Below are 26332 nucleotides of genomic sequence, written 5' to 3' on the forward strand. Positions count from 1 at the left end.
TGTAAATATGAGCTAGGAAGGACAAACTCTGATGCTCAGAGTCTGACTTAAGGCTGTTTGAAGAGAGTGGGGATTATAGGCTTGTTTGCAAACTACTGATGCATGTCACCATCAGTACATTTAGTAATACGTAGTTACACTTAGTACGTACATTTCAGTGATGTCAGTACAGGTGCAGAACTAAACCAATTTTCCGAACTCAGAAATATGGTTAAAGAGAGATGGTGATGTATCAATATGTAATAAATTTCCCTAATTTAGGCTACTGGGGAAGTCTTAACACCGTTTAAACCCTGAGTTAAAGGTCAGATTCTAAGTGTTGAATGGCTCAGTAGCCTCTGGACACAACATGACCATGAGTGCAATGGATGGCAGCTCTCTCCTCACATGGGAACAGATACACAGCTGCACCAATAGGGCTCCTCTCAACCTTGCAAGTATTTGGTCAGCTTGCAACAAGAGAGCCTGGCTTCATACGCAACACAGTTCATATCTGCTTTAAGCACCGCCTATCACAACAAGTGCTGTTTACTTTCCTCTGGGGAACATCAGCTGAGAGCCCAAATGGGGGATGGGGAGAAAGAAACATCTTGGCTGCTTGGGTGTAGGTTACCGTTAGCAACTAGTCGCAGAAGTGAATCCTGAAGGCATGGTGTACGCTACCGAGTCTCCCTTTGTAACCACAAGGCCGCATGAGTTCGCATGCAGACTTGTCAGAAGCGAAGCAAAATCTCGCCTGTCAGAAAACCGCAACAAACCACAACAGAGAAAGCATTCCTCCTGCAGATTATATCCTCAGTCACCAGACTGGATCTGACAGAACAGACGCCTTTCATCGTATCTTTCTTTGAGCACACATAGCTGGGATAGGCACAAATGATTTAGTTTTAAGATAAGGTGGCAAAGGGGAAAATGGCTGATATCTCATTGTTACTGTTACAAAGTCACAGTTCCTAACAGCCCTTCCACTGTGACTGCCAGAAATAGAAGAGTTGAAAGACTTTGGGGGCTGCGAGCCTCTGTGAATCCAAGCACACAGCAGAGAGGTCCTCTAGGGGTACTGAGTATGTGGAGCTGAAGGATGACAAGGCAAGGCTTTAAGCAATGACTGGAAATGTTTTCATTTGAAAACAATAATAATAATGAAAAAAAAATATCTGAGAAATAAAATATAGCGAACCTACAAACTATGGGAGCTGCTGCTGTTTGCTCACCAGAGAAGGTCACTCAAGTTTCCAGAGGAGCTACGTTAACAGGAATCAAAAGCAAAAGCTTCCAGTCCTCCAGTACTACTTTAGGAGTTTACCACACAGCACATCAATGAATACGTATATACGTGTACAGATCAATTGTGTGGTTTCCTCATCATGATAAAATTTGTTTGATTTTTCAACTCCTCTGCCAAGCACATCAGACAATACGTTCTTCCAAGACAGGAGTGCAATGCACCCACAGTCCCTGTTGGAGCCTCTGCTCTTCAGATGCTGTGCTCGGTTATTTTCAGCAAGACAACACAACATCTCAAGGGGCTGCTGAGATGGCTCTTCTACTTTTGCAGCCAACCTGCAAACGTGCACCAGAAGCACATTCATTTTTCATGCTGAGTAATCTAAGACTTTTCAAGGAACTCTTAACTGTTATTCTATCCAACATGAAACACAATACGAAGAGATACATTTAATTAGGTAGGAAGCTGATACCCTGCGCTGCAGGACACAGCCGTACTACTCAATGCATTTGCGATCTTCAAGTCCCGCAAGGAAATAAACAACGCTTTCCTCGAAGCGTATCTGTTGATACAAAAACTCCTCATCCCCTCCCCACTCCTCTCTGAATAGATCTGATTCAGGTAAGCCGATAGTAAAACTCCTCCTATGATTGAAGAAAAGCACTGTAGCTAATCCCTACGGAATGAACAAACTCCTACCAGAAGCACACATAGCAGTGAACTATTTAAATCAAGTCAACAATGTTTTTAAATAACTCATTAATTTTTTTTTCTATTAAAATCACATTTTATTAAAAAAATAAGTTTCCTATATTTAACATGTATATTAGCTTACTGTATATGACCAAGGATCTCGAGACCCTTAACATTAAAATATAATAAATCAAACACTCTCTTCACAGCTTTGAAAATGGGGAGGGTGGAAGATGGGGATGACAGGAAGGAGGAAGGAGGAAGAGGAAGAAGCACCAGGCCATTCCTGGCAAGAGAACCAAACAGTTCCACATTGAATTATGAATCTGCATCACAAACGGCAGAAAAAGGCAGACTGTTATACTGACCAAATTTGGATATACTGCATACTGTGAGCACATATAACACAGGGGAACTCTTAACTGAGCATACATTCCACTTGGAATTGTCTCTGTATTTCCAGGAAATGACTTTCCTCTCTGCACACCGTCACTGATGCACATGTGTTTGTAAAAAACTATTCCAATACATCAGTTGGAAAGCATACAAGACACTGCAGGGAAACAATCTGAACTTATTGTAGTACTTGTTTCCTTTATTTAGTTTTTACGTCAAGAATAGTAGACTAATTCCATGGAGGAAGTAACTCCTACACGTCCCTTACACATGTAACTTGCAAACCAGAAGATTGCCCCCACACAATTTGAACAAGAAACCCATGTAGGAGTCATCTATAAGAGACACACGGTGCTTACATATGTATGGGGACCCAGAGTCTGCGTAAAAAGAGATGAGGAATGAACAAGTCCTCCCCAGATCCTATGGGGCACCTGTGCAAAAGGTTAACAGCCCCTGGCTGTATTGCTCTATGCACAATTACTGCCTCAGTGAGCAAACTCTGTTTCAGAAATGCCCTGGTGGTCATGTCATTAGCAGCCATGTTTCCAGGGTTCAGGGAGAATGGAATGCCATGGAGACACCTCAAGTAACTGGGCTTCAAGTACATTTGATCTCACGTATAAAAACTGGTTTTGGGTTACACAGTTCAGCTACGGGAGTCTGCTGCATCTGTTGGGGAGAAGGGAATTACAAATTACACTCCCATTAGAAGAACCAGAAGAGAAAGCACTGTGTCCAAGAAAGAATGGAAGGCCCCTCTCCACCTGTGAAACTCCACCCCAGAAAGGGACCAGCTTCCAGCTTGCTTCAAAGCCATCCAAACTAGCAGCAGACTCGATACCCATCTCCTTGTGAAAGCCACTTCTTATTTTACTCATTTGAAAACCAAAGACTTTTTAACAAGGATGAAAGGCCGTTTGCGCTGTAAGCAACAACGGCATCTTAAACTATCTGAAAACCAAAACACTCTGGAAATATCCAAGCGAATCCCAGCATTAAGTCTGATGCTACCTAAAAGCCAAGAACAAACAAGCAAGCGATGAACACTGGTATTTTGGTTTGGATTTTTTTTTTTTTTTGGTGTGGATATTACAAAAAATAGTAATCATACACTTTTTTTTTTTTACTTTTTTTTTTTTTTTTTTTTAAATGTTCATTACTTAGATAAAGCACATATGAATGTAACATTCAGAATTGTAACATAGAAAATGTAATGTGGGCAATCTGCTATTCCAAGTACACTTACCAAAATACAATTTTATAATGAAGAAAGTCTCAAAATACACCTGTACAACAATTGGGATCCACAAAATATGATTTAATAGTATCACTCAAGATCACTTCATTGAAACCACTTTTATAATACTGTTTGAATAGTAATCTCTGGTCAAAGAGCATTCTCCCCCTTCCCACAGCCCGTCCCACTAAAGCAAGTGTGGAATTTTAATTGCAAGGCGTATCTTTTAAAATCCCAAATCTGAAGCAGTCCTATTAACTATTACACTGCCTACACTTAAGATACTGCGAGGATGGGAATCACCCTCTCTGAGGCCATGGTACACTGAGACACTTACCCATATTATTGTTTGTAGCGCAAGCAGAATAATCTCGTAAAGGGCAACTAAACAGGGTCAAAATATGAATTATCTTCCTACCAAATCATTCGCTACGCGTTACGTAAGCCTGTAACATTACAGCTTTACTGAAAAAGAAAAAGTTAACCATTTCATCCTATAAATATTTTCTTTATTTGCTTTATGTTTAGAAGTCGCTATTTAAGTTCTATTAACAGAAATACATAACAAAAGCTCCCTAACAAGTGGAAAAAAAGTAATTACAAATGCTGAAAAAGTTGGCCTCATTAACATATGTACAGACTCGCTTACTTAATACACATCTTTGTGGAAATTAAATCATTTTATGACACACATTTATACAGGCATTAAACATTCCCAAGTAACTTTGAGCAGAGAATACGCCAAATCTTTATTTAGTCTGGGCAGACAAAACGCATATCTCAGTTCTGATTGCGGAGCTAACATGCAACAGATACAACATTCAGTCTGAGCCGCTGTTGAGAAGTTGCTCTGTTTTATCCTGCAAAGACCTTTCTGCCGAAGCTGGGTCCTTCTGTCCCTTCTTGTCTTTGTTCTGCTGTTCCTGCAGCTTCAGGATGATATTTCGTATTTCTTCTCTTTTGGTTTTCATTCGCGGGCGTGGAAACCAGTCTGTTAAGTTCATTGGTAGCTCAAAACTCAGAATAGGATTCTGAAAAGAAAGTTAGTTTGGATATTAAAGCGAGGAGTTATATCTTAAAAAGAATGGAAAGAACCAGAGTGGGGAAAATGCGCACCCTTCCCCACTTCATTCCCTCAGCATGAAACAAAAGCATATACGGTTAGTGTGCTTTATACACGTACAGTCAAACAAACCAAGTTTCATCACGTAACAGCACAGTGCTCACTGTAAGGCACCAACACTGGAAGGAGAAGCACCGCCCCCCCGCAGCCCCGCCACAATGGCGCCCGCACCGCCACGGCACTACAGCGCCCCCTGGCGGCCGTAGTCGGACCTGAGCGGTGCTGAGGGCAGGAGGCACGGAACCTGGTTACACCAACCACCGCCTCAAACCAGCCCTACGTTCAGAAAACCCTATGCATCATGAATGCAATGCTTACTATTAAAACGAAGTTTGAAATCAACCCACAAACAACCCATTTTACACACTTTCCAATTCAGCCTGCAGAGTTGCTGAAAATGTGAGACTTTTCAAATACAAGCTGAAATTATTAATTCAGTAAGCATACGATAGCCAAGCACTGTTCAGAGCTGGTGTAGGTTTTACGTCCCTGCTCAGGTCACATCTGAGAACGTCCTGCTCCTTGATATCTGACACATCTCTGGGCACACGCAGCTGCCGCACCCTGCAAGAGCACGTGAGACACAGACAGCTGCCCTACTTCTGCCCCTGGCTTGCAAGAAGGAAGGGCACAAGATTCTCCAAACGTGGCTGCTCCACATAACCCCTCTGTACAGAACAGAAAGCTCTCCTACAGCGATTCTAAGTGCTGGAGAACGGCAAAACTGTATTAAATTACTGGGCTTCATTTTGCACACATACTTAAAGCGCTGCTGCTTTCTCATTAACAAAGGGAGAGTTTGAGGACTAAAAATAATCGGCTTTCTCAGGAAAGAGCACCGTGAACTGTAAGTGGGCTTAAAGCCCCATTCAGGCAACATGCCACTCTGTTTCTCCTGCCATCCCACACCTGAGGAGCTCCGCCCTCCTCTTCTGAGAGGAGCTTCAACCTGAAGGCTGAGATAGTTAAGGTAAATAAAAGTTCAACTACTTCCTTCAAGAAAATTAAGATTTCACTTCTGGCTGTAATGACTCTACTTTCATGCTTTTAAAATGACAGAAAGTTCATCATGACATACTTGATGGCTGCAACAAGCAACTACACAAATACACATACCTCAAAAAAGCTCTCTACATACTGCAGGATGTACACTCCACAATCACTGAAGTTGTTTTGTTGCGGCACTTTTGGGTTGGAACCTTTTACGACGTCTTTGGAAAAGCTTCTTTTATTGCCTTTCCTGACCTCCCACTCTACCTCTAAATACCTACGACAAAAGATGATATCAATTAAAACTTTGTTTTATTTGCGGAATTTTGCGGAAATCACAGACATGAAACTTACTCCCTTAGTGTTTTCACGACATTTGACCGGGAAGGGCCTCTCAGTGAGTCCATAAGCAAAATGCAGGGCCTATGAGAGAACACAGTATTTTACAGCAGCTCAGAAAACACCGCGTTGAACAGCTAGCTATAAAATTCTTTGTGGGATGACCTTGAACAATCTAGTTCTATTATAAATATTCAAGTTTTGCCTGTGCTGCTATAATCCCCTAATGGATAGCTAAATGTAAAGCTGAGTTATCTTTAGATTTAACTATACACAAAGTGCAGAGAACTTAAGAACTCACTCAGAGAATTCTAGCACTGTGAGACTGAAGCTATTGGTTACACACAAAATCTATTTACCTAGAAGTGCCTCAGGTGTCTAGCGCTATTTTAGACGTACAAGGTATCTAGGACATCTGCAAAAGGCAAAGTACCCACAGACATCCTTCTGGAGTAGCAGCAGGAGGACTGAGAGCAGTGTACAACACCTACAAACACTTAAATTTATATGTTCAAGAAGCGATTCCAATTACTGACCCTGAAATGCATACTGGATAGTTACGTATGAAGCACATGTACCGTATTTGAAGGACTTCAGAAAAATAAGGCAGCTAACCAAACAGTCTCTCTAGAACTTCATCTGTTTGAATGTTTTCTTGTAGATGGGCACCACTTGGTCTAAAAGATACTGTCTTGACAGTAGACACGTAACACTTAAGCTGTGTCAGACACCTTACATACAGGATTTATGCATCAGAGCAAACTCAGTCCAGAACTCAGATTCTCAGCATCAGACGAAAAGCATATTTTAAGGGATAAAGATTTACTTTCCAAAAGCTCTGCTTTTTTTATTTTTTTAAACAATAATATACATATGCACTCACAGAATATGTTCTTTATGAAAACTGGAGACTAGTTTTCTAGTCATTCTAGTCAGTCTAGAAAACTAGACATTCAGGCTAATTATATGTATTTATGGATAGGTTTGTTTGTACTTGTAAATTATTTTAGACTTGCACAGCTTCTGATGCACAACCATACAGTCACTTGAAGAATGACTGTTCCTGTTTATACTTGTTTATATTTCTGATAAAAGAAAGCTATTTATGTAAGCAGTGTTCTCTTAGAACACATGATCCAATTTTTATATATATATATATATATATATATATATATATATATATATATATATTATATATTTATTCTGGATGGGGACACATACAGGGAGTGAAGTTGAAATCCTTGTCAAAGGGATTTTCTTTTTCATATAAAAGAAATTTAAAACTATGGTAACAGGGAAGTATTGAAGTGCCTTAATGATCTGCAGTATCTGAGTGTCAGAGATCTTCAGAAGGTTCACATTTGGATTAAAACAGTGGTTGGGTGGGAAGCATTATGTACTGATAATCCATCATCAGCATAGGAAAATTTAGTTAAACTATAAATGGAAGTTCATAGCACTATCAAATATTCTTAAACCTTGCAACACAGGTGGATTTTTAGTCCTTTGTTACAATGCATCAAGTATAACACCTACACATTTCATATGCTAAAAATTATCCCCACTTTTGTGTACTGAGTGGCCACAAAAGTTTGATTCAGTTTTAACTTAAGTACAGCTTTATTTTAAAGGAATTTCTCTCTCTCTCTTTCTATATATAAATCTAAACATGATTCTGCAACTTTCCTTCTGCAGGAATTTAATAGTAAGATATGAAAGAACAGCCTCATTTGAAGAAACAACCTTCACTTGCATGAAACAGTACAGATGATGATACTACAAAGAACAGAAGATTCCCTCAAAGATAAATACATGCAGGCTAAACTGCCTGAAGAACTACATATGACCATCTCCCATAATTATGGTCTTAAATTTCATAAACTTACAAAATCTTATCTTTCCAAGCTATCTTAATATCCATTTTAACTGTTTCACTACTTACTGTTTGCAGATTGTAGGCTTGAGGTGCCACTGTCCCATGTCTGAATTACAGCTGTCATCAAGAAGGCCACCATCATCACTACTGTCTTCCTACAAAAGCAACATGTTTACAGGTGTTTTGAAGTTCAAACTCTTTTTCAAACAGATTCAAAAAGGGAGTATTGTTGTTCTTCCCATTTTTAATCAAGAGAAATAAAATCTAGTTTAATAAAGGAGCGGTAGCTCTCAATGAAAACCATCTATTATTTGTATTAAAGATCTTTTTGTCTCTCTCAAATCCATGATGGAAAGACACAGTGTGCATGGTGATGATTATATAAGGCCCACTGAAACTAGGAAAAAAAAAAACCAAACCCACAGCAACAACAACCAACAGCAACTGACATTTTCCAAGCATCGCTGAGCTAAAAGCAGTGCAATTCCCTGCAGATTATAATCCATATTTTCAGTACTTTCCTAATGATTACTATGAAATTTTTTTCTCGTAATTTTATGTACATTATCTTCTACAGGAAACGAGTCAAAATCTGCAATAAACTCAGAAAGTTTGGCTCCTGCTCCAGAATCCACCAACTTGGTCCTCTGGGCAAGGGAAATCTGAAGGGAAAACAATGTAACTGCATGCTGCAAAACCAACATGTCACAAACAACGTTCTTTATACTTCTCATTTCAATACTGATTGCTGATTTCGTGCACTAGAGTACACTATTACTACCACAGACCACTGCATTCAGGGACAGAGTTGTTTTCCAAAACCACAAACTACCACATCAGCACAGCTGGTGAACTTGCTTCTTTACTAACAAGCAGGATCCTATGACCGAAATCCTCATGTTACACCATTAAGATTTTATCACGTTAGACAACAGCTGCCTAGTTCCTAATCCACCTGTTTCTGTTGCAGCTTCAACATTATTTTTGGCAGATATGAAGGTGCATTCAACCTGTCACGGTTTAACATTTCTATACTTGCTTTGTGCATTCGGGAAAGTATCAGTGACAGCTTCAGCCTGAGCTAAGTTCTAAGCTACGCTGAAACCTGGGAAGTTGGCATCTTACCATCCTCTCAAGGGACACAGCTGACAGTCCTAAAAAATAAGAACTGATATCAAGAAGAACTGCTTTCTTCACTACCTACACACTATTTATTTCAGCTTCAAAGAATCCCACTCATCATTCTCCACACTGAACTTACACTGTATAAGAAATAGGTGGAGTCACACCCCCAAGTGAATCAATAAAGGACACTGAATGATCAGGGATTTTACACATCTCTAAGTCTTCCAATGTGAACAAGAGCACTGCATGATCATAAAACCATTTCTTTAAGCATGATTCAGAAAAGCACCAACTAAACTGAACAGCAGAGTAACATCCACTTATAAATACATCTGTTTACATCCATAAAATGCAGCCGAAATAAGAGTAACTTGTTCTTGGTTCTGCTAAACATGGGAGCCTGGGAGATGAGAAAGTTTTTCATTTTCGGAATTTCCACTAAAACCACTGTGCAATATTGTCGCTATGCACAAGACTCACAGCATTAAAAGCAGGATCAGTTCAGCAGTTTCCTGATAGTTTAAAAAATGAATATACAGTATATATGAATGTACATATATTCTGTCAGTTAATTCATAATTGTTTTTTGTAACGTAATCAGTATTTTGAATTTGACGTTTGTAAAGATACCTAGCTTTAGACAACAGAACAGTATATATAGTTACAATCTATATACTGTCCATTCAAAACACAACACATTATTTTGCATTTCCTAAATAAAATTGCTGAATATTTTACCTGGTTATCTTGGTCTTCAGAAAAATCTATAAGCTCATCTTCATTTAGTTTACCACCATCAGCTGAGTCTTCACTGTAGTTTAGCCTGATTTTGTGCAATCCATCTGTACAAATCACAGACAGTACAGTTGTATATTTAAACATCAAATGCTACATCATCAATGGCTGCCAAGCTAATTTTAAAGACCTCAAATTATTTAGGAGTTGCTCACAATGACTGTGACACATCTGGCTAACAGCTTTTTACTCATGTTTATAAGTCAAAAGTGAGAGGTATCTCTAAAGTAACACAGCAAAGGTGTTCACTGTCTTCCTACATCACCTTTTAAGTCTCCAGAACAAATGTTGAAGGGAAAACTAATGAACTAAATGGAGATAAATGCGTCAGCAAAACTTCCTATTGTCAGAATAAAACTTTTCCTAGAAAGCATCCACATTACATATCTAAGCAATCTCAAACTAAAAACTTGTTTCTTTTGGTACAGAAGTAATGGCATCCTATCAGTTACAAAAGAGAATTAGATTTCTGTAAGAAGAGTAAATAGGACAATGAAGGAGCTAACAGAAAATCACAGAAGATCTGCATTTGTTGAAGTTTGGAATGAGGTTACTAGAGGATTTCCATAGGGACAAACTTGGAAATTAATCTTGCTCGCTATCTTTGAAAAGACCTTAGCACAGAAAATGGGCCATATATAGTGGAGTGACATACTGCTGACAGTCCTGAGAAATAAGAATTGGTATCAAGAATAATCACAGATCACATGAGAAAAACTGGATGACCTTTCTACGTTGATCAATAAAAAGGGGGTTAGTTAAGTAATAAAATACTTATATTTTGGATGGTCTCTTCAGAATTATTTTGGCATTCATGTCTACTGATTTACAAGTCCAACACCAGAATGCAGTTTGAGACCAAGACTTCTATGTTTTGGCCACCTATAGTAGGCAACTAGGGCAAAGACCATAAACAGAGCAGCTACTCAACTGAACATCTTCTCTGTGTCTGTTTTTAAGGGTGAGACAAAGAGCCCTCTTGGTTTCACTGCGTATATTATCAAAGATGCAGCTGCTGCCTTCTGAGATACCCTAGGTTATCCAGCACACAGATATGGGTTTGACAGAGTAGAGTTAAGACTTGGGCCCTTCTGGAGCAACAGCTGAAGGCTGGACAGAATATCCAGGGTCTACATCCCCATCTTCTATCTGACTGTAATGGGAGTCTTAAGTTCATAGTGCAACTAAATTTAGCTACTTAAGCATACGCTTAGTGTCAATCTCAAACTGAATCTCACTCTTAAACCAGGGCAGTGACCAGTAAGAATGTCTGCATTAATCCCAGGGTATAACACCTGTCCTAGCTGGGAAAGGAAATCCAGGTGTTTTAATCTTTGACACAATGAATGCAAAGCAACGTAGGCATAAAAAAGGGGAAAAAAAAAAAACCACCCCATAACCCTAGAAAAACTGTGTTTCATGGAGAACATACTCACTCATTACAGTCAAGTAACAATAGCAGCATCTAAGATAGAAAAGTTCACGTACAATAGTGATATAATATACTGTAAAAAGTGCACATAATGAAAAAAAAATCAATAGGAAAGGGTTTATACCCAAAGATACAGAAGTCCCAATGGTCTGCAGTGTACGGAGTAGAACGTATGATTGATACAGTCTTTCTGGACTTTGTACTATAAGCTATACAACTACTTACTATGCACAAATTAAGTCAGTAGGAGCAATATTGATGCCTGACATACAAGTTTTCTCACCACCAGATATTCTGTATTTCATGTCTCAAGGGGATGCAAACCTGCTCTTAAACCAAAGTTACTTCATCTGCTTTGGTACAAATGCTGTTCTAGATAACTGCAACTTAAAGAGATCAATGGAGGGCCAAAAAGATGGTGAAGGGCCTGAAGCATCTCCCCTATGAAGAAAGGCTAAGTGAACTGGGTCTGTTTAGCCTTGAGAAAAGATGACTGAGAGGGGACCTGATCCAAGTCTGTAAATATGTGAGGTGTGGGGGACAAAGTGGCAAGGTCAGACTCTTTACAGCAGTGTGTGGAGACAGGACAAGGGCAAATGGGCAGAAACTGGAGCATAGGAAGTTCTGCATGAATGTGCAAAAGAACTTCATTACAGTGAGGGTGACGGAGCACTGGAACAGGCTGCCCAGGGGGGTTGTGGAGCCTCCTTCTCTGGAGATATTCACGGCCCGCCTGGACGCCTACCTGTGTGATGTGGTGTAGGGAACCTCCTTTGGAAGGGGGGTTGGACTCCATAATCCCTGGAGGTGCCTTCCAACCCCTATGATTCTGTGAACTACTGCTAACAGCCTCTACAGAAGTGATGCATGGAGGAAGTCTCTCTACATGCAACAAGGAAGGCATGCGCTTGTTGTTTTTTTTTTGCTGTTTTTTGCTTCTTTTTTTTCCTTAAAATTTTCTTCTCAATCTTCCTACATTCCTTCTATCAGGCCATTAAAGAACTTAACTGTTGAAACAATACATCGAATGCTAAAAGACACTGGAAATTAAGGTTCATCTTAATTCAGCTGCCCCTTATAGATACATTATGAGGGTTAATGGTCAAATACCAGCAATTTTTCCTTAACAATTCCAGGTTCACCTGATTCAAATTAAGTGACATTTAGAAAATATTTTGCATGAAAAAATGCCACATAACTGACAAAATCATCTGTCTTCTCTCCAGTCTTATGCAGGGCAAGAACTGAAACAGCCACAAAACTCTTTATACACAATGATTGTAAATTAGTTATGTTGCAAGCATTCCAAGTTGAGTCACATAAACTTCCAATGTTTATGCAACTGCAAATATAGTAGAAATAGAAATTAAAATATGCACATTATTATGATAACATACCCATAGATTGGTTAGCGGTTGTGAATTCACCCTGTATACCATTTTCATCTGGAGTCCTATGGTCCAGTCTATGGCTTGCTGATTCAGCAGTATTAGGTTCTTCCACATCACTGTCTATTTGATTTAGTTTTTTGAAACCACTTTTTACCCTACAAGGACTTCTTCTACAACATGAAGACTCACTGTCCTGCGTTTCAGTGTTTGAATCAGTTAAAGCTGTATTATATTTTTTGGTCAATGTCTTCTTTGCTGTGGATTTAGAAGGCGAGTTTTGTGCATCCAACTCATTTGGCAAAGGAGACGGTGTGTTGCTCTCTCCATCAGAAGAGGAAGATTTTATCTGTGTTGCAGCATTTTCATGGTAGTGCGGATTTGGTTCATATTTGGGTTTCTCTAAGCCAGGAAAACAGATTACAGCCAAAAACCAGTGGGCACTGCAAAGGAAAAAATACTTCATTAACTAGCTATTACATTGATGCTGTTAAACCTTAGAGCTGGTAAAAAGAAAACAAAATGCTGTGCATAGGAATGCACACACAAAACTGAATCCTGCTTCCCACACTCATCAAAGACAGACTGTAATAGCTGTTCACTTTTCTGAGCAGGTTTTACTCAAGCCTTCAGAGTTTTCTGTTAAGGTAGGATCATTCCAAGTAGTCACTAAAAAATGCATTAATACAATGCAGTTAGCGGAGAACAGGTGCTAAGTATCATTTCCATTTGATCACCGTTTATATCCATCTTTTCCTCCTTTGAATAAAAACTTCTTTCTTTTTGACTATTTATCACAGTAACAATTAAACTGCAGAGTTCATACTTTATGGTTGTAAAAAGGTTTTAAGAATTTCATCATTCCTGGTAACTCAACAGTGACACGTTCCTGTTGCATGTGACACTTTCCATTGTTAAAAACAATCACGTCACCAGCGAAGAAAAAAGAGATGGTAATGCTATCACCTCAACTCTGTTGTCCTACTCACCCTTCAGGGAACTACAAGAAAGAGAACTGACATTGTAACACTTTCAGGGTCAAATACAGTAACATTCTCCAACTCACAATAAGATAGGAAACAAGTTTTGTCCCCCTTTCATCCTCATCTTGCCATTTTAGGCTTGACTGACCTGCCTCTCAAACAGAAATGGAGCAGCATGAAATTCAGGGACTGTGGCATTAAAATACATCTACACTGACCCTATTCAGAAATTTTCTGAAGGCTTTCTGATTTCCTACACCAATTAACAAATCATATTATACATCTTCTATGCAGATGAAATCATACTTCACTGTGCTTTAGAAAAAAAAGCAGTAGCTAAAATGCATGTCTGACATTAAAAAGTTAGACGACTACGAAACCCAAATTCTATCGACAGCAGCTAAAGTAAATGGCCTTCAAAAGCAATAAGTACGAATGCATTTTAGTTTTAATGATTCACGACACCTAATAAAGGAATTTATTACAAAACCCTGGAATATGGGCAAATCCTATTAATATATACTTTCGGTACCAGTTATGTAAACAAACTAGCTATTAACCTAGTTTTAAAAAGAAGATAGCTTGGAACTTTAAGAACTAATTATTCCTACTGGAGATTTAAACAAGAAGTGTTCAACAAAGGGCAGTGATGTCATTCACTCGTGGCCAAGTCACACATTTCATTCTTAAACTAATTCTTCCATAGACTCATCCTTCACACCTCCAGTTATTGCAGTTCTTTGTGTGAGACCACTGGAAAGAGAAGCTTATTCTTTTCATTTTTCATTTCATGTCACACTATAATACAGCTTTCTATTTTAGAATGCAAAGCCTAAGCTTTTTGCACATATATTCAGTAATATTTACTTACGCTTCATTAAGAGGAACAAAAATGAAATCCTTCTCAAAAATGTCAACGTGACGTGTCCACGTTTTTACTCGCCCATGTCGTTTTTGTTGTATTCTGCAAGAAGCAGCAGAAATGTGATTTGTGGGATGATTTATTTGCATCAAAAGAATACCTTTCCTTGTATTTTTACATTAACAGTTTTTAAGGATTTTCAAAATACATTCTCTATTTGTTATAGGTTTGGATGTTTCCTAGTTCTGTCTGTATCACAGTACTGCCTGTAAGGAGTTCATCTCCTGTAATCTTCATTGTGTTCAGCTCTTTGTAATACAGACTTATCAAAAGACTTACGAGAGGTTTGAAGTTTCATGAATACTTCTTCTTTCTCTCTGATTAAGGCGTTTATAGAAGAATGAACTGAACACATGTATTCTATCAGCATCTTCTTTCTTCAGTTTCTCAAGTACCAAATACCTAATTAATTAAAAAAGAAGTTACAGAGGTGTTAACGTAATGAAGAAGAACTGCCAAGAGTACAACACCCACAAAACTGCTGCAGCCTCTGACAGAAGTGAAAAAGTTCTAACAGTATCAGGGCTAACTAACCATAGGACATTAACGAGGTCCTATCTATGTCAGCATTTCAAGACATTAAGTGCTCTGCTAAAAATAAAATAAAACAAATTAAAAAGAATGTTCTGTTCTTGCTTTATTTATATTATGACAGAAAAACAAATCTGCAATTAATTTCTTACATACGTATCTAGAAAAGATCTGTGTTCCGTAATTGAGCCACTGAATTTCCAAACACAGCCCAGACTGGCGCACTGCTTTTCTTTCCATCTTTTATCTTTCAGTGAATTTTAATACACCGAAAATTTTACACACTCTACTTACGCGCAACATAAACATGGCAGGTATGTATGAATTCAATATGCTTCTAACATCTGTATATCTGTGACATCAATAACACCAGAAGATTAATTTATGTATTAAGTTAATCAATAGAAATGAAGTTCTAAGGAAAACAAACGCTTGGGGGAGGAGGAGAAAAACAAACAAACAAACAAAACTCCACAAGTGCACTTTAAAAGGTAGTTAAAATTCCACTTCAGCTGCAAAGAGATTTTAAGGAACCATTATTCCAAGTGGTGTCAAAAGAATGACAGGAAACAAACTGAAATTTCTTCTGAAAATACAAAATGATGTTTAAAATCAGTTACAACCAGTTAGCGACCAAGTGTTACCAAATGAATTATGAAGTTTTGATGTCAGAACTGTTCAGTTTTCTAAGGAAAAGAATACTAAGTACTGGTTTGAAATAAAACTTACTTTAAATAAAAATCGATAATAACATCATTTAAAAATTCTCCTTCATTTAGACAGTGGAGGTCTTCATTGGTCACAGAAATACCACCTTTAGCTGGAGGAGGTGGATAAACTATCAGCCTGAAATGAAAAAATACATTCAATAATTAATGTTAAAGATCAGAAAATAAAGCCAGAAAAACAGTCACAAAGGAAACAAACATATCTTACTTTTCTATGGGACCAATAAATACTGTATGTGGTTCTCCAATTTCTTCTTCATCATCAAAATACGGTAACTGTTTATTTCGCGGCTGCACTTTGGAGTCAGGAGCAACCTTACAGGGATAAAGCCAATATTAATTTGCAAATCAGGCTCAAATATATCAAACAAACAGGAAAGCCTTGAGAAGTGCAGAGGTATAAGACCCACTGCTTTTGAGAAGGACTTCAGCTTTTTTCCCCCCTTCCCTGGGACACCATATTACAGCTATTTCTGTACACATTCCTTGCAAAACCACCAAGCTCTCAAATTCCCTTTATACATAGCTTTGTTTAAATGAAGCATTAATAAAATTTAACTATAATTCTCATTATAACATCATTTTTCACCAGTAAGTGAACTTGGAGACAACTACGTTGTCTAATTATACTACAGATTTCAAACAGCTTTGTTCTAAAATGAAAACGTAATTACATTTTTAAATTTGTTTTCTCTGTGAGAAGGGCTTCCTTTAGAATTGTCTTCCAAGCATTTAGTAAATGCGACAAGTCTGCCATTGGCTTCTTCAAAGGAGATTTTCACAAAGAAGTCAGAAATATTATTTCTAATACCAATGTCAGTGATTATTTTTTCAAATATTGAGTTTGCGTGAGGATCAAGGCCAGTTTCAAAAATTAAAATGATATACTGTTCTTCTTGACCTAAGAAAAAGCAGAGAAAAAATTATTCATTTGGGAACAAAGTAAAACGTCACATTTATAAACAGATTTCAAAGAACCACGAGGTAATGCACATATGCTTCTCTGATGACAATGCACACATGCAGAAGTAAACAGGTTTGCAGACAGACAGCAATCCCTACTAGTTACGCTTGAAATGAGTATATTCAACCCATGCCTTTAGGAACATTAAGCATTACGCCTTACACATAGAAGACACACTGAATGCAAAGCCAAAACCTATTTCAAAACAAGAAGTTACCTACTAATAGAGAATAAATTCTGAGAACAATATTTTCTTATTATGAATCCTACAATAATGTTTCAATACAATTACAGAAACTACATATTCAGCATAATCCCCTCCCCATATAGGAAGCAGCATGCATTCACTTCTCAACAGGAGTACATACATTCATCCATCTGTGGAAATATGGAACTAATTTAGGAAGGTAGACAGGCTTTTGTGTTCTCAATACTATTACAGAAAAGAAACATACAAGCTGAACATGAAACACACATCTAACTGTGAACTGAAACACAGTAACTTACAGGATTTTCTTCTTTGTTAGTCTGAAGTATTTTTTCATATACTATCATTAAAGTAAAATATTCGAGCCCAGAGCATTCCAGTCTTTCAGTTAATTACATCATAAGAACCATACTTACAAGGGTACAAAGCACTGACATCTGCATGTCTACTCAATATTGACAAGTTGGGGGAAAAGAAAATCCTACTTTAACTGGAGGTAGCAAACAAGTAGAATGCAGACTGAAAAACCACTGCTTAGAAACTACACTGAGAACAAAACAAACAACATTTTTGAGATGGCTTTTTCCAGATGTAAATTAGAAAGAAAGCGTGGCGTTTTCTCAAGCAGTGGATACAGAACTGTACACCATACACTACAAGCACAAAGTTCTAACAAAATTACTCTTGCTGATTCCAGGCACATATGATTTGAGTATGTAAAATGCACAAAAGCCTGTAATGGCAATTTCACAAAAGAAACGCTTATTTTTCCCTGATCAGATTTTGGTTACTATAGAAACAGAAATCTCTTAAGGTTCTTTGATTCGCTGGCATGAGGAGAAAAAAAAAAAGAGAAGAAAGTACACAAGTGAACAAGGAGAGGAATTAGAGAAATTTAAACTGCCATTGATCAAAATCTTCATGTCTTTCCACAGGAGAAAGGATCTTAGCACCTAGAACCAGAAAAGCCCTGGTTTTCAGGCCCTGTAACATAGCCAAGCCAAAACTTATCCACCCCAGGTGAACACTGTGGGAACAAAATACCAACACTCTCTCACGATTACTTTTGCTACCATGGCTTAGCTTCAACAGGTCAGCTTGGCCTACCCCTTTACCAGAAGCTGGGCAATGAGATCAGTTAGCCACTGTCTAGATCCCCAACTGTTGACATTGTCTGACAACTTAAAAGGCAGTAAGCCCCTAAGAAGAATGAATTCGGCACCCAGTATTCCAGCTGCAAATTCCTGCCTCATGCATCTGGCTAACTGCAGGGACCTATTTTTCCATATCAGAGGAGTTTCAGGCACTTCCATAACCATTTCCTATTCTTAACTCAGCATGCAAACCATTGTGAAAATGTTACTCAGTGGCTTGCCTCCAAATTCACTCTATAAGAATTTAAGTGTCTAACTGGGTTTTGCTAAGTCTTATTTTGTGAACTACTTGCTACTGCAAGTGTGCTGTAGCAACTGTGTTTTCACAAGGTATTCATAAGTACCAACTACTATGAAGCTGTTGTGTGAGAAAATAGCTCAGAGCCATAGTCTCAGAGGAAAAAGCTTGGGGTGGTCAAGAAAAAAAGGCTGAAACGGAAAAGATTTCTTCCCCAGGCAAATCAGGAAGTTTTGCCTTTGTTCACCGGTGGACACCTGTGATTGCCTGGGGTCAAATGCATACTACCAGGACTGCGTTCATCACCCCCTGCATGCTTTTCAATTACTTCAGTAATTTTAACACTCTTTACAGCTTATAATTTTCATATGAGGTAGATGAGCTTATTATACAGCATTTTGTGTTGGAAGCACACAGTTCTGAGATTCTTGAAGGCCTTCTTCCATTTGTGTAGGAATACATCATGCATATGTACATCTGCACACAAGTATTAATAACTACAAAAATAACCTTAAGAAAAGTCTATTTACTTGAGGGAAAAATGACTCCACGCCTATTAAAAAATGGGCTGTACATTAACTCTTGAGATCCTCAAGGAAAACTATGCTGAAGTTAATTTTAAGATGTGTGAAGACAACAGGCTTATTCTACAAACAAGTATTTGTCTTCATTTGAAAAAGAACAAAAAAAAAAGACAAAACAACAACACCACAAGTAAATGCATACAAAGCTTTCTACTCAAACAGTGGCTTGGAAGCAGAACAGAACAGAAAACAGAGGTACGCATAGCAAAATCAGCAATAAAGATAGGAAGGCCCCTAGAAAAACACTAAATAAAGTAAATTCACTTTGGTTCAGTAGAACTACTAATGAAAAAGGTACTAAACTAAACCAGCATGTATATGGACAATGAGAAAAGCATAATTTTGCCAAGTCGTTCTGATCTGTTCTCCCCATTAGCTGGGGAAGGCAATACCATCAGGAAAAACTCTACATCTTCCCCAGCCAGTGATGCCAGTTTTACTCCTTAGTGCACTCAATCATGACCCAAACATTAAAAGACAATTTAAAGTGAAACAGTGAATTAAAATCAATTTACTTACTGTCTCCTTTACATTCGTACCAGACATTATCTTTACTCATTTTCAGCTGTTCTCTCAGGCTACTACAGGTTGATGGTACTGTTTGTAGAAAAACTACTGGTAATTTTCTGACACTACACCATTCACATTTGGTAAGTTCTGAAGTTTTCAGGTTTATCTCTCGGACGTCACTGTCTGATTCTAGAAGACAATAATGAAACTGCATCACAACCCAGTCAAAATACATAGATGTCCTTGATAATTTTCCCCTTGATTTTAACAAGAGATCAGTATGTGTTCATTAACCATTAAAGAAAGTTTTTAATAAACTGAAAGAAACACAAGCGATGTCTGTTAAAAGACAAACTTAATTTCGATGTCACCTGGCAGGAAAGTAACTTAAAAAACTGCTTTCTTCTCACCAACTTTAATCTAGTTCTTATTCCATAGAGTAACAGAGAAAAGCAGTTACCATCTTAATCTGTGACTGTTGCTATTTTATGACAGGTTTGTAAAACATGCTTTGTAAATTTATCTTTGTCTATCTTTGTGTTTATCTTTAATAAATGCATGCAGATAAAAAAATCTGACTGCCTATGGAAAATAATGTCCTGCATTCAACTTTTATTAAATAGAGAGAAATGCCATCAATGCAGTAAATTGTTCACATCTGAAAAAAAAATAGTACCTATGCATCTGTTTTCATATGCAACAAACACCTGACTGACAAGAGTCTACACTTACCTTCGCAAGCCCTGTGAGACATAATAGCTACAAAAAGTGATGGTTACCTTACAAACAACAAAAACAAACGTCAATTTTAGGTAGGACTGCATTTTCAAACAAAGGGAACAGAGGAATAATTGTTAGCTCATCTCCTAAACTACACCACTGCATTTCTTTCAGTAATGTGAAACATACAACATACAGGCTAGAGAAGAAGAATGTTTAAAGGGAGATGTACATAGGAAAGATCTTAGGCACCTATGCACCTTTTGCTTTCTTTTTATGCATTTGAAATACAATGTTTTACAGAAGGGAGGATTTTCTTGCCTGTGGATTTTGTTAATCGTTTTAATGAAGACCTCTGCGCTCATTAGCACCAGTAAGACTGAATCTCTTCAACTAAGCTGAGGGGAAAGAGCTAATGACCAATTTGCACACACACCACAAGTTGCTAATTCCTATCTGTGAATTTTATTTCTGTCAGTAAGAAGAAGAGAATGCAAAATCATTCTGTTTCTTCTTCCCTATGCACTCCAGACCAAATTTATACTCTTGATTCTTCTGCTGACTACCAACACTCAGTGCAACTTATTACATATACAGTAAAAACAGAATTGACATTTCATTAGGATCCACCTGTTAATCCCTTGATAAAGTCAATTAAAAATATGTATTGAACATCAACATAATGAAAGAACTCACCTTCTTGACTTTCTAAGCGTATTTTGATATAGTCCAGGCAAAACTGTGGAAGACAAGACAACAGTAAAATCTCATATCTTCTCCATAATAAAACTGAGTTAATGCCTTTTGACTGTTACTGCAGAGATTTCAATAAATTTTTCAAATACAAATGTAAAATGTAATACAATTCCAAGGCATACATTTTATCACAACCCAATGAATCAAGCATATTCTTTACTACTTGGTGTCTCTTTCAGTCATACTGACTTTTGAAATTTACAACATCTCTGACATAATTTTCCAAAAGGTTTAAAGCATTGAAATAGCAAAGTATCTGAAAAAATGCTATGAACTGCAAGGAGAAAGAAAATCTAAAGACAAAATCATCTATCTGTATGTAAGTGAATCAACCAACAGGAATTTCAAGGAACATTTGGATGTTGTGTTGAGGGACATGGTTTAGTGGGAGCTATTGGTAATAGGTGAAAGGTTGGACTGGACGATCTTTAAGGTCTTTTCCAACCTTGGTGATTCTGTGAATTCATAAAGAGGTGAAAAGAAGTAAAATTATCTATTATTTAAGTAGGTACCTTGGTAAGAAACATGCATTTCATGCGGCTTACTACATGCCTTTGACATCCAAAGACTCCTTGAAACCTGAATGCAAGTTAGCAAAATATATTTTGCTACAGAAGCAAAATTAAACACAGGCAGAAAAAGATTCTTCCACCAACCTATAAACTTTTTTTTTTTTTTTTTTAATAACCATTGCCTTCTATTTTCTTAACAAACGTTCCCTAATTGACACAGTGCCTTCCCCCAGATACATAAAATCAGCGAAAAGGAAGGGAAAACATGAGGCTTCTATCCAATACCAGAACAGGAAAGTATACATTACTACTCAATTGTATCTATCTAATGGCTGTGGGAATCTTAGTCTTTGAAAGTAGAGACAGACTTGCTGTTACATAAACACGGGCAAAACAATATGTTGTTAAAGTATGAAAATACACATGCCCGAACCCAGATAGGAAGTTTGTTGAATAACAAGTTTACTCACAATGACTGGTTCCACTACCATTCTTCGTAGGGTTCCTATTCGTATACTTCGGCAGTTCAGAATGACACTTTCACATGAATTTTGATAATGTAGAGGTGGCACAGCCTCGGTCACAATTTCTTGAGAAATCAGTTTACGACGTTTTATTGGAGTGTTAGACACAATGTTTCCAAACTGAAAAACAATTTCCAAGGTTTCAGAATTTTTCTGCAAGATTTATCACTAAAACAAGCTATTAAAAAGTAGTGACTGATTATTTTTTTGCTACTTGTCTGTTGTCAACAAGACTGTTTACTATAAATCCACCAAAGCTACATATAAAAGCTTGAAATCTCCTAAAAAATGTATCTTTTTGCAACATCCAAAGATGTCAGTATTCTAAGACTTAAGGAAAAAAAAGTTTACACTTATGGATATTTTGTTAACATTTCAAAGTCACAAATATTTGACAGAACTGCCAAAGAATAATTTAGGCTGACATATTCAAATACTGAACAGCTCAGCAGAATAAGGTTAAATGTATTTTAATTTATTTAAACAAGTACATTAATGCTGGATAAGCACTTCAAATGCTGAAGATCTGTTTCACTTTTTTATTAGTATAGGCTTTTGGCAACTGAAAACATTTGATTTATTACTGAAGTACAGTGCAATAAAACATCAGCAGCAGAATTTTCAAGAAATATAAATAAACATAATCAAAAAACCATAAAGGAACTCTGAAGAACTACTAATGTGTGTTTAGGGCAGACTCTTGGGTCAGAAGACTAAACATTGAAACAAGGCCATGTGGAGTTTGGCTCCAGATCAAGATCTCCAGAAGCTGACTTACTACCAAAAGAGCAATATGAGAAACTAATAGAGAAAAAGAAAAAAGAAAAATAAGAAAGCTAAGAAAGCTGGCTGAGAACCATCAGAAGAGAATATATTTATTTGTTGTATTGCTTAAATTGCTACGTTTTGTTAAAGAATTTTCAGTACCACAGTTTTGTTAATGGGTAACTCCTTATTTCATAAAACTGCCCATTAATAAACATAAGATAAAAGACACAATTCAAATGCCACAGAAAAACATATTAAGGGACTTAATACTACCATTAAGATCAGATCTTGAGAATTGAAAGTTCCTAATCACTAACCTACATTGGTCATAATTCACATTATACTTTTTAATACTTCGTTTAAGTACAGGTGAGAAGACAGAGAGGAGAGGATCTACATCCCTGTAATTAAATATTTTCCAAGGACTCCTATTGAAGACTGCTGTCCATTTTTTTTTTTTTCCACTGGACTACCTAAATACTGTACAAGCTTTGTACTCAAAGATTAACAGTAGCACAGTCAATGTTCCAAGTGGCACTACATTCAAGTACTCTCTTCCACACAGAATGAATGTTTACAAAAAATAAAGCACCTTAAAGGATTTTTTGTTGGTGGAGGTTGTTTTTATTTTTCAATCACTCTGGTGAATGTTCTGGTATCGGTAAATCTTGTTCGTTTCCTTGAGTAAAGTCTGTGTTAAGTTTCACAAAAATAATGCTCTTTCCTACTATTCCCTTAAGTATGCAGGACATTTCTAATGTAACAAGTGGTTGCTTAAGGGCAGTGGACAGGATCATGAATATATGAAGGAAAACATCTGGGAGACAACCATGCCTTCACAGTGAAGTGCATGCACTTAATCCAGCATATAATGCTGGAGTAATAGAAGTTCAGAACTATTTACTGTCCAAGCTTTAAGCCTCACTAGGCTCAGAGATTAGCACTGTGATTATTCACCTCATGATAAGCGTGCATCATTTCATCAGTTAAGATACTAGAATACTGGCTTCTGAATCTCAACCTTGTATGAAGGTTTCAACATTACTGGCATTCTAGTTCAGGAAAACGAAGTACAGATTTCAAATCTTAGTCGCAATTCCAATCAGATACTCTTGTAGGACCAAACTCACAACAGTGAAACTGGACAAGTGAACCAAGAAAAATTTTAATCACGAGAATTAACTCAACAATCATCACTGGGAATTTATTCTCCCTCCTGGCTCACTACTGAGGTAGGTAAGTTGTTGTTTTTTAGACATACCGTGAAAGCTGTCCCCTTTGACAGCACTTAAGGAGTCTGCTCATGGTGCATTTTTTGTCTTTGTTTATCCAATTCTTGCAGTGGTGCTCAACTAAAAAACAAAAGCCCCACCAGGAAATCCTTAAAGTAAGTGCTATTAATTGGGACAGTTGTCAAAGTATTTTATTTATAAAGGGCCAATATTGGTCTGAATGCTTCCTCTCCTTTTCAAGTTTAACTTTACACGTTCTAAGTCTCACCAGGAAATAGTACTGACACTCTCTGCAAGCTGAGAAGGCTTGCAGGCTTTCAGAGAAAACCTGTCCACTGTCAAAAAGTATGCATTTAGTACAGAAGCACCCATGTTAACAGCATTCAAATCACTACGAATTCATGAAAAAAGAAACACATTTAAAACATTTTCTTCTGTTTGTGATATAAGTAGAGATACCACTAGATAAGCTGGTGAAAAACAAAAGCAGTGAAACATAGCCGACTTCCAACAATGCAAGACAAACCTTCACATTTCTCATTTATTATTTGATTTTTGTTTTCTTTAAACAAAGCATGAAATAGTACCTGATCTTTCATTCTTGCTTTTCTTGGTAGTGTGACTGCAATTTCTGTATCTGTTGTAATACTACCTATTCTCTGTTCTATTCCACAACTGTTTTCCTTTAACGCTGCTTCCACCTTTCCTGTAGAAGGAGCTGGGGAGGAGCGGGCTGAATCTGCAGGACGAGGTGAAATGCTTTCCATTCTCCTAGTGCTGCCACTATCCTCCTCCTCATCATCATCACTAGATAAAACAACTAAACAGAAAACATTAAATTCTCAACCACTACATTTTTCTGTAACAGAAATTTCTTTACAAGCAATAGCTTAAAAAGTTACTTATACAATTGTCCTGCAGTACCAAAAAGCAGTCCAGATTGCCCATTATTTATATTAGGCTTTTACTATTTCAGAATCTGCTCACAGATGCTCTCTTCCTCACTTTTTATTTCCCACAGTTAACTATACAAGCAAGAGATACCACCAGCCCCCTTCTAGACATAGGAATGAAGTCATCTGTGTCATGTGCCAACAAGGAACTAACCGTGAACATTAAGCCCCTCTTGCTGGGAAACTTAGTTTTGAAAAGGTTATATAACACAGGTAAAGAAAAGTCATAACTTCTTTGGTCAGTTTAAGTTGCCCAAATCAGTAACATAACACAATCTAGTACACTAAGCATAGAACAAGAGCCACAATTCTGAGTTCACACAGTGGAAATAACAAAAATATGTTTTTATAAATATATATTTTTTAATTTTTATTAATTTATTTTATGTTTTTATAAATAAAAAAAATAGGAGGGGAAAAAATTCAGAAGTGCTTCCTTTGTGAGAACAGATGACAGTACTGCTAATAGGTTTTAAGAAAGGCAAAACTTATGTCTTTAAAACACATTCATTTCCCCCAGTGTTCACCTTTCACAGAGAGTACAAAAAGGACATTAAAAAGTATGTTATGCCCCTGTTCCCCAAGAACATTCCCACTAAAAGTATTCCATGCAAAGTCAGAAGTAACCTTGTATGGAAAGTTCCTTCATTATCCTGTATATAATACCCTGTATTCATGAAATAGTACTTACTTGGATCATTTAGTTCTGATGGTCTTGTATTTCTCTGTCTCAAGTTTCCAGTAATTTTAGCATTTTTTGTCCCAGTTAGAAGACCAACTTTTCCATTCTGCCGCAACAGAGAATGTCCTACAACTTCATTACCCAGCAGAATATCTGCTGGACCTTTTCCAACAGCAGAACTATAAAACTTCTTTGTGTTGAACCCTGTACCTGAAGATTTTTGCCCCACTGAGTTCTGATGTATTGAAGAACGTGATAAAGGTCCCACAGATTCACTTAATGTTCCAGCTTGTCTGGAGACTCTGTGCAAATCCTTAAGAGAAACATTTTCACAATGTCGACATTTGGTCTGGTTTTCATTTGCCCGCCCACAATTTGGGCAATCAGTAGAGTACTCAATTGGTTCCAAAAGCTAGAAGAGAAAAATAAAAAATACATCTGTAGATTAAAAAGTCACCAATTAAAACATCCAGTAACATTACATATTTAGTTAATAAAGCAGAAATATAATTGAAATATCTAATAGTAGTGTCAAGTGTTTCATTACTCTAATGAAGAAGTACAGTTTGACTAACTTAATAATACATAGGAAAAGATATAGCTGATTATATATAGTAATCATAGAACTACTTAATTTTTACCATGATCCCCTCTCATATTGTTCCATTTCAATAGACAGCAAGATCTGTACGTGAGCATTACAAATCTTGCATAGTTATCTAATAAAAAACATGGAAA

General features: G+C 37.2%; 1 protein-coding gene across 7 annotated transcripts in view; it reads right to left on the reverse strand.

The window, feature by feature from the left end:
* Nucleotides 1–3372: 3372 nt before the first annotated feature.
* SENP6 (SUMO specific peptidase 6) overlaps nt 3373–26332 on the reverse strand; it is a 74885-nt gene continuing 51925 nt past the window's right edge. For 5 of the 7 annotated variants that reach the window (XM_015859044.3, XM_085543739.1, XM_085543738.1 and 2 more), the window contains 16 exons: nt 25604–26006; nt 24547–24779; nt 21906–22079; nt 20864–20906; nt 19457–19636; nt 16464–16690; nt 15998–16104; nt 15791–15907; nt 14810–14932; nt 14480–14572; nt 12635–13068; nt 9749–9852; nt 7952–8040; nt 6025–6093; nt 5797–5947; nt 3373–4588 (listed from right to left, as the gene is read on the reverse strand). In XM_015859044.3, the coding sequence (XP_015714530.2) occupies nt 4379–4588; nt 5797–5947; nt 6025–6093; nt 7952–8040; nt 9749–9852; nt 12635–13068; nt 14480–14572; nt 14810–14932; nt 15791–15907; nt 15998–16104; nt 16464–16690; nt 19457–19636; nt 20864–20906; nt 21906–22079; nt 24547–24779; nt 25604–26006 (2757 nt within the window). In that variant the 3' untranslated portion in view covers nt 3373–4378. Of the gene's footprint in view, nt 4589–5796; nt 5948–6024; nt 6094–7951; nt 8041–9748; nt 9853–12634; nt 13069–14479; nt 14573–14809; nt 14933–15790; nt 15908–15997; nt 16105–16463; nt 16691–19456; nt 19637–20863; nt 20907–21905; nt 22080–23988; nt 24075–24546; nt 24780–25603; nt 26007–26332 lie in introns of those variants that run through there. The other 2 variants (XM_085543740.1, XM_085543741.1) reach the window with 2 other exon arrangements.

The sequence above is a fragment of the Coturnix japonica genome, chromosome 3 (assembly GCF_054131305.1).
Source record: "Coturnix japonica strain WE chromosome 3, WE-NBRP24, whole genome shotgun sequence".
Taxonomy (NCBI): domain Eukaryota; kingdom Metazoa; phylum Chordata; class Aves; order Galliformes; family Phasianidae; genus Coturnix; species Coturnix japonica.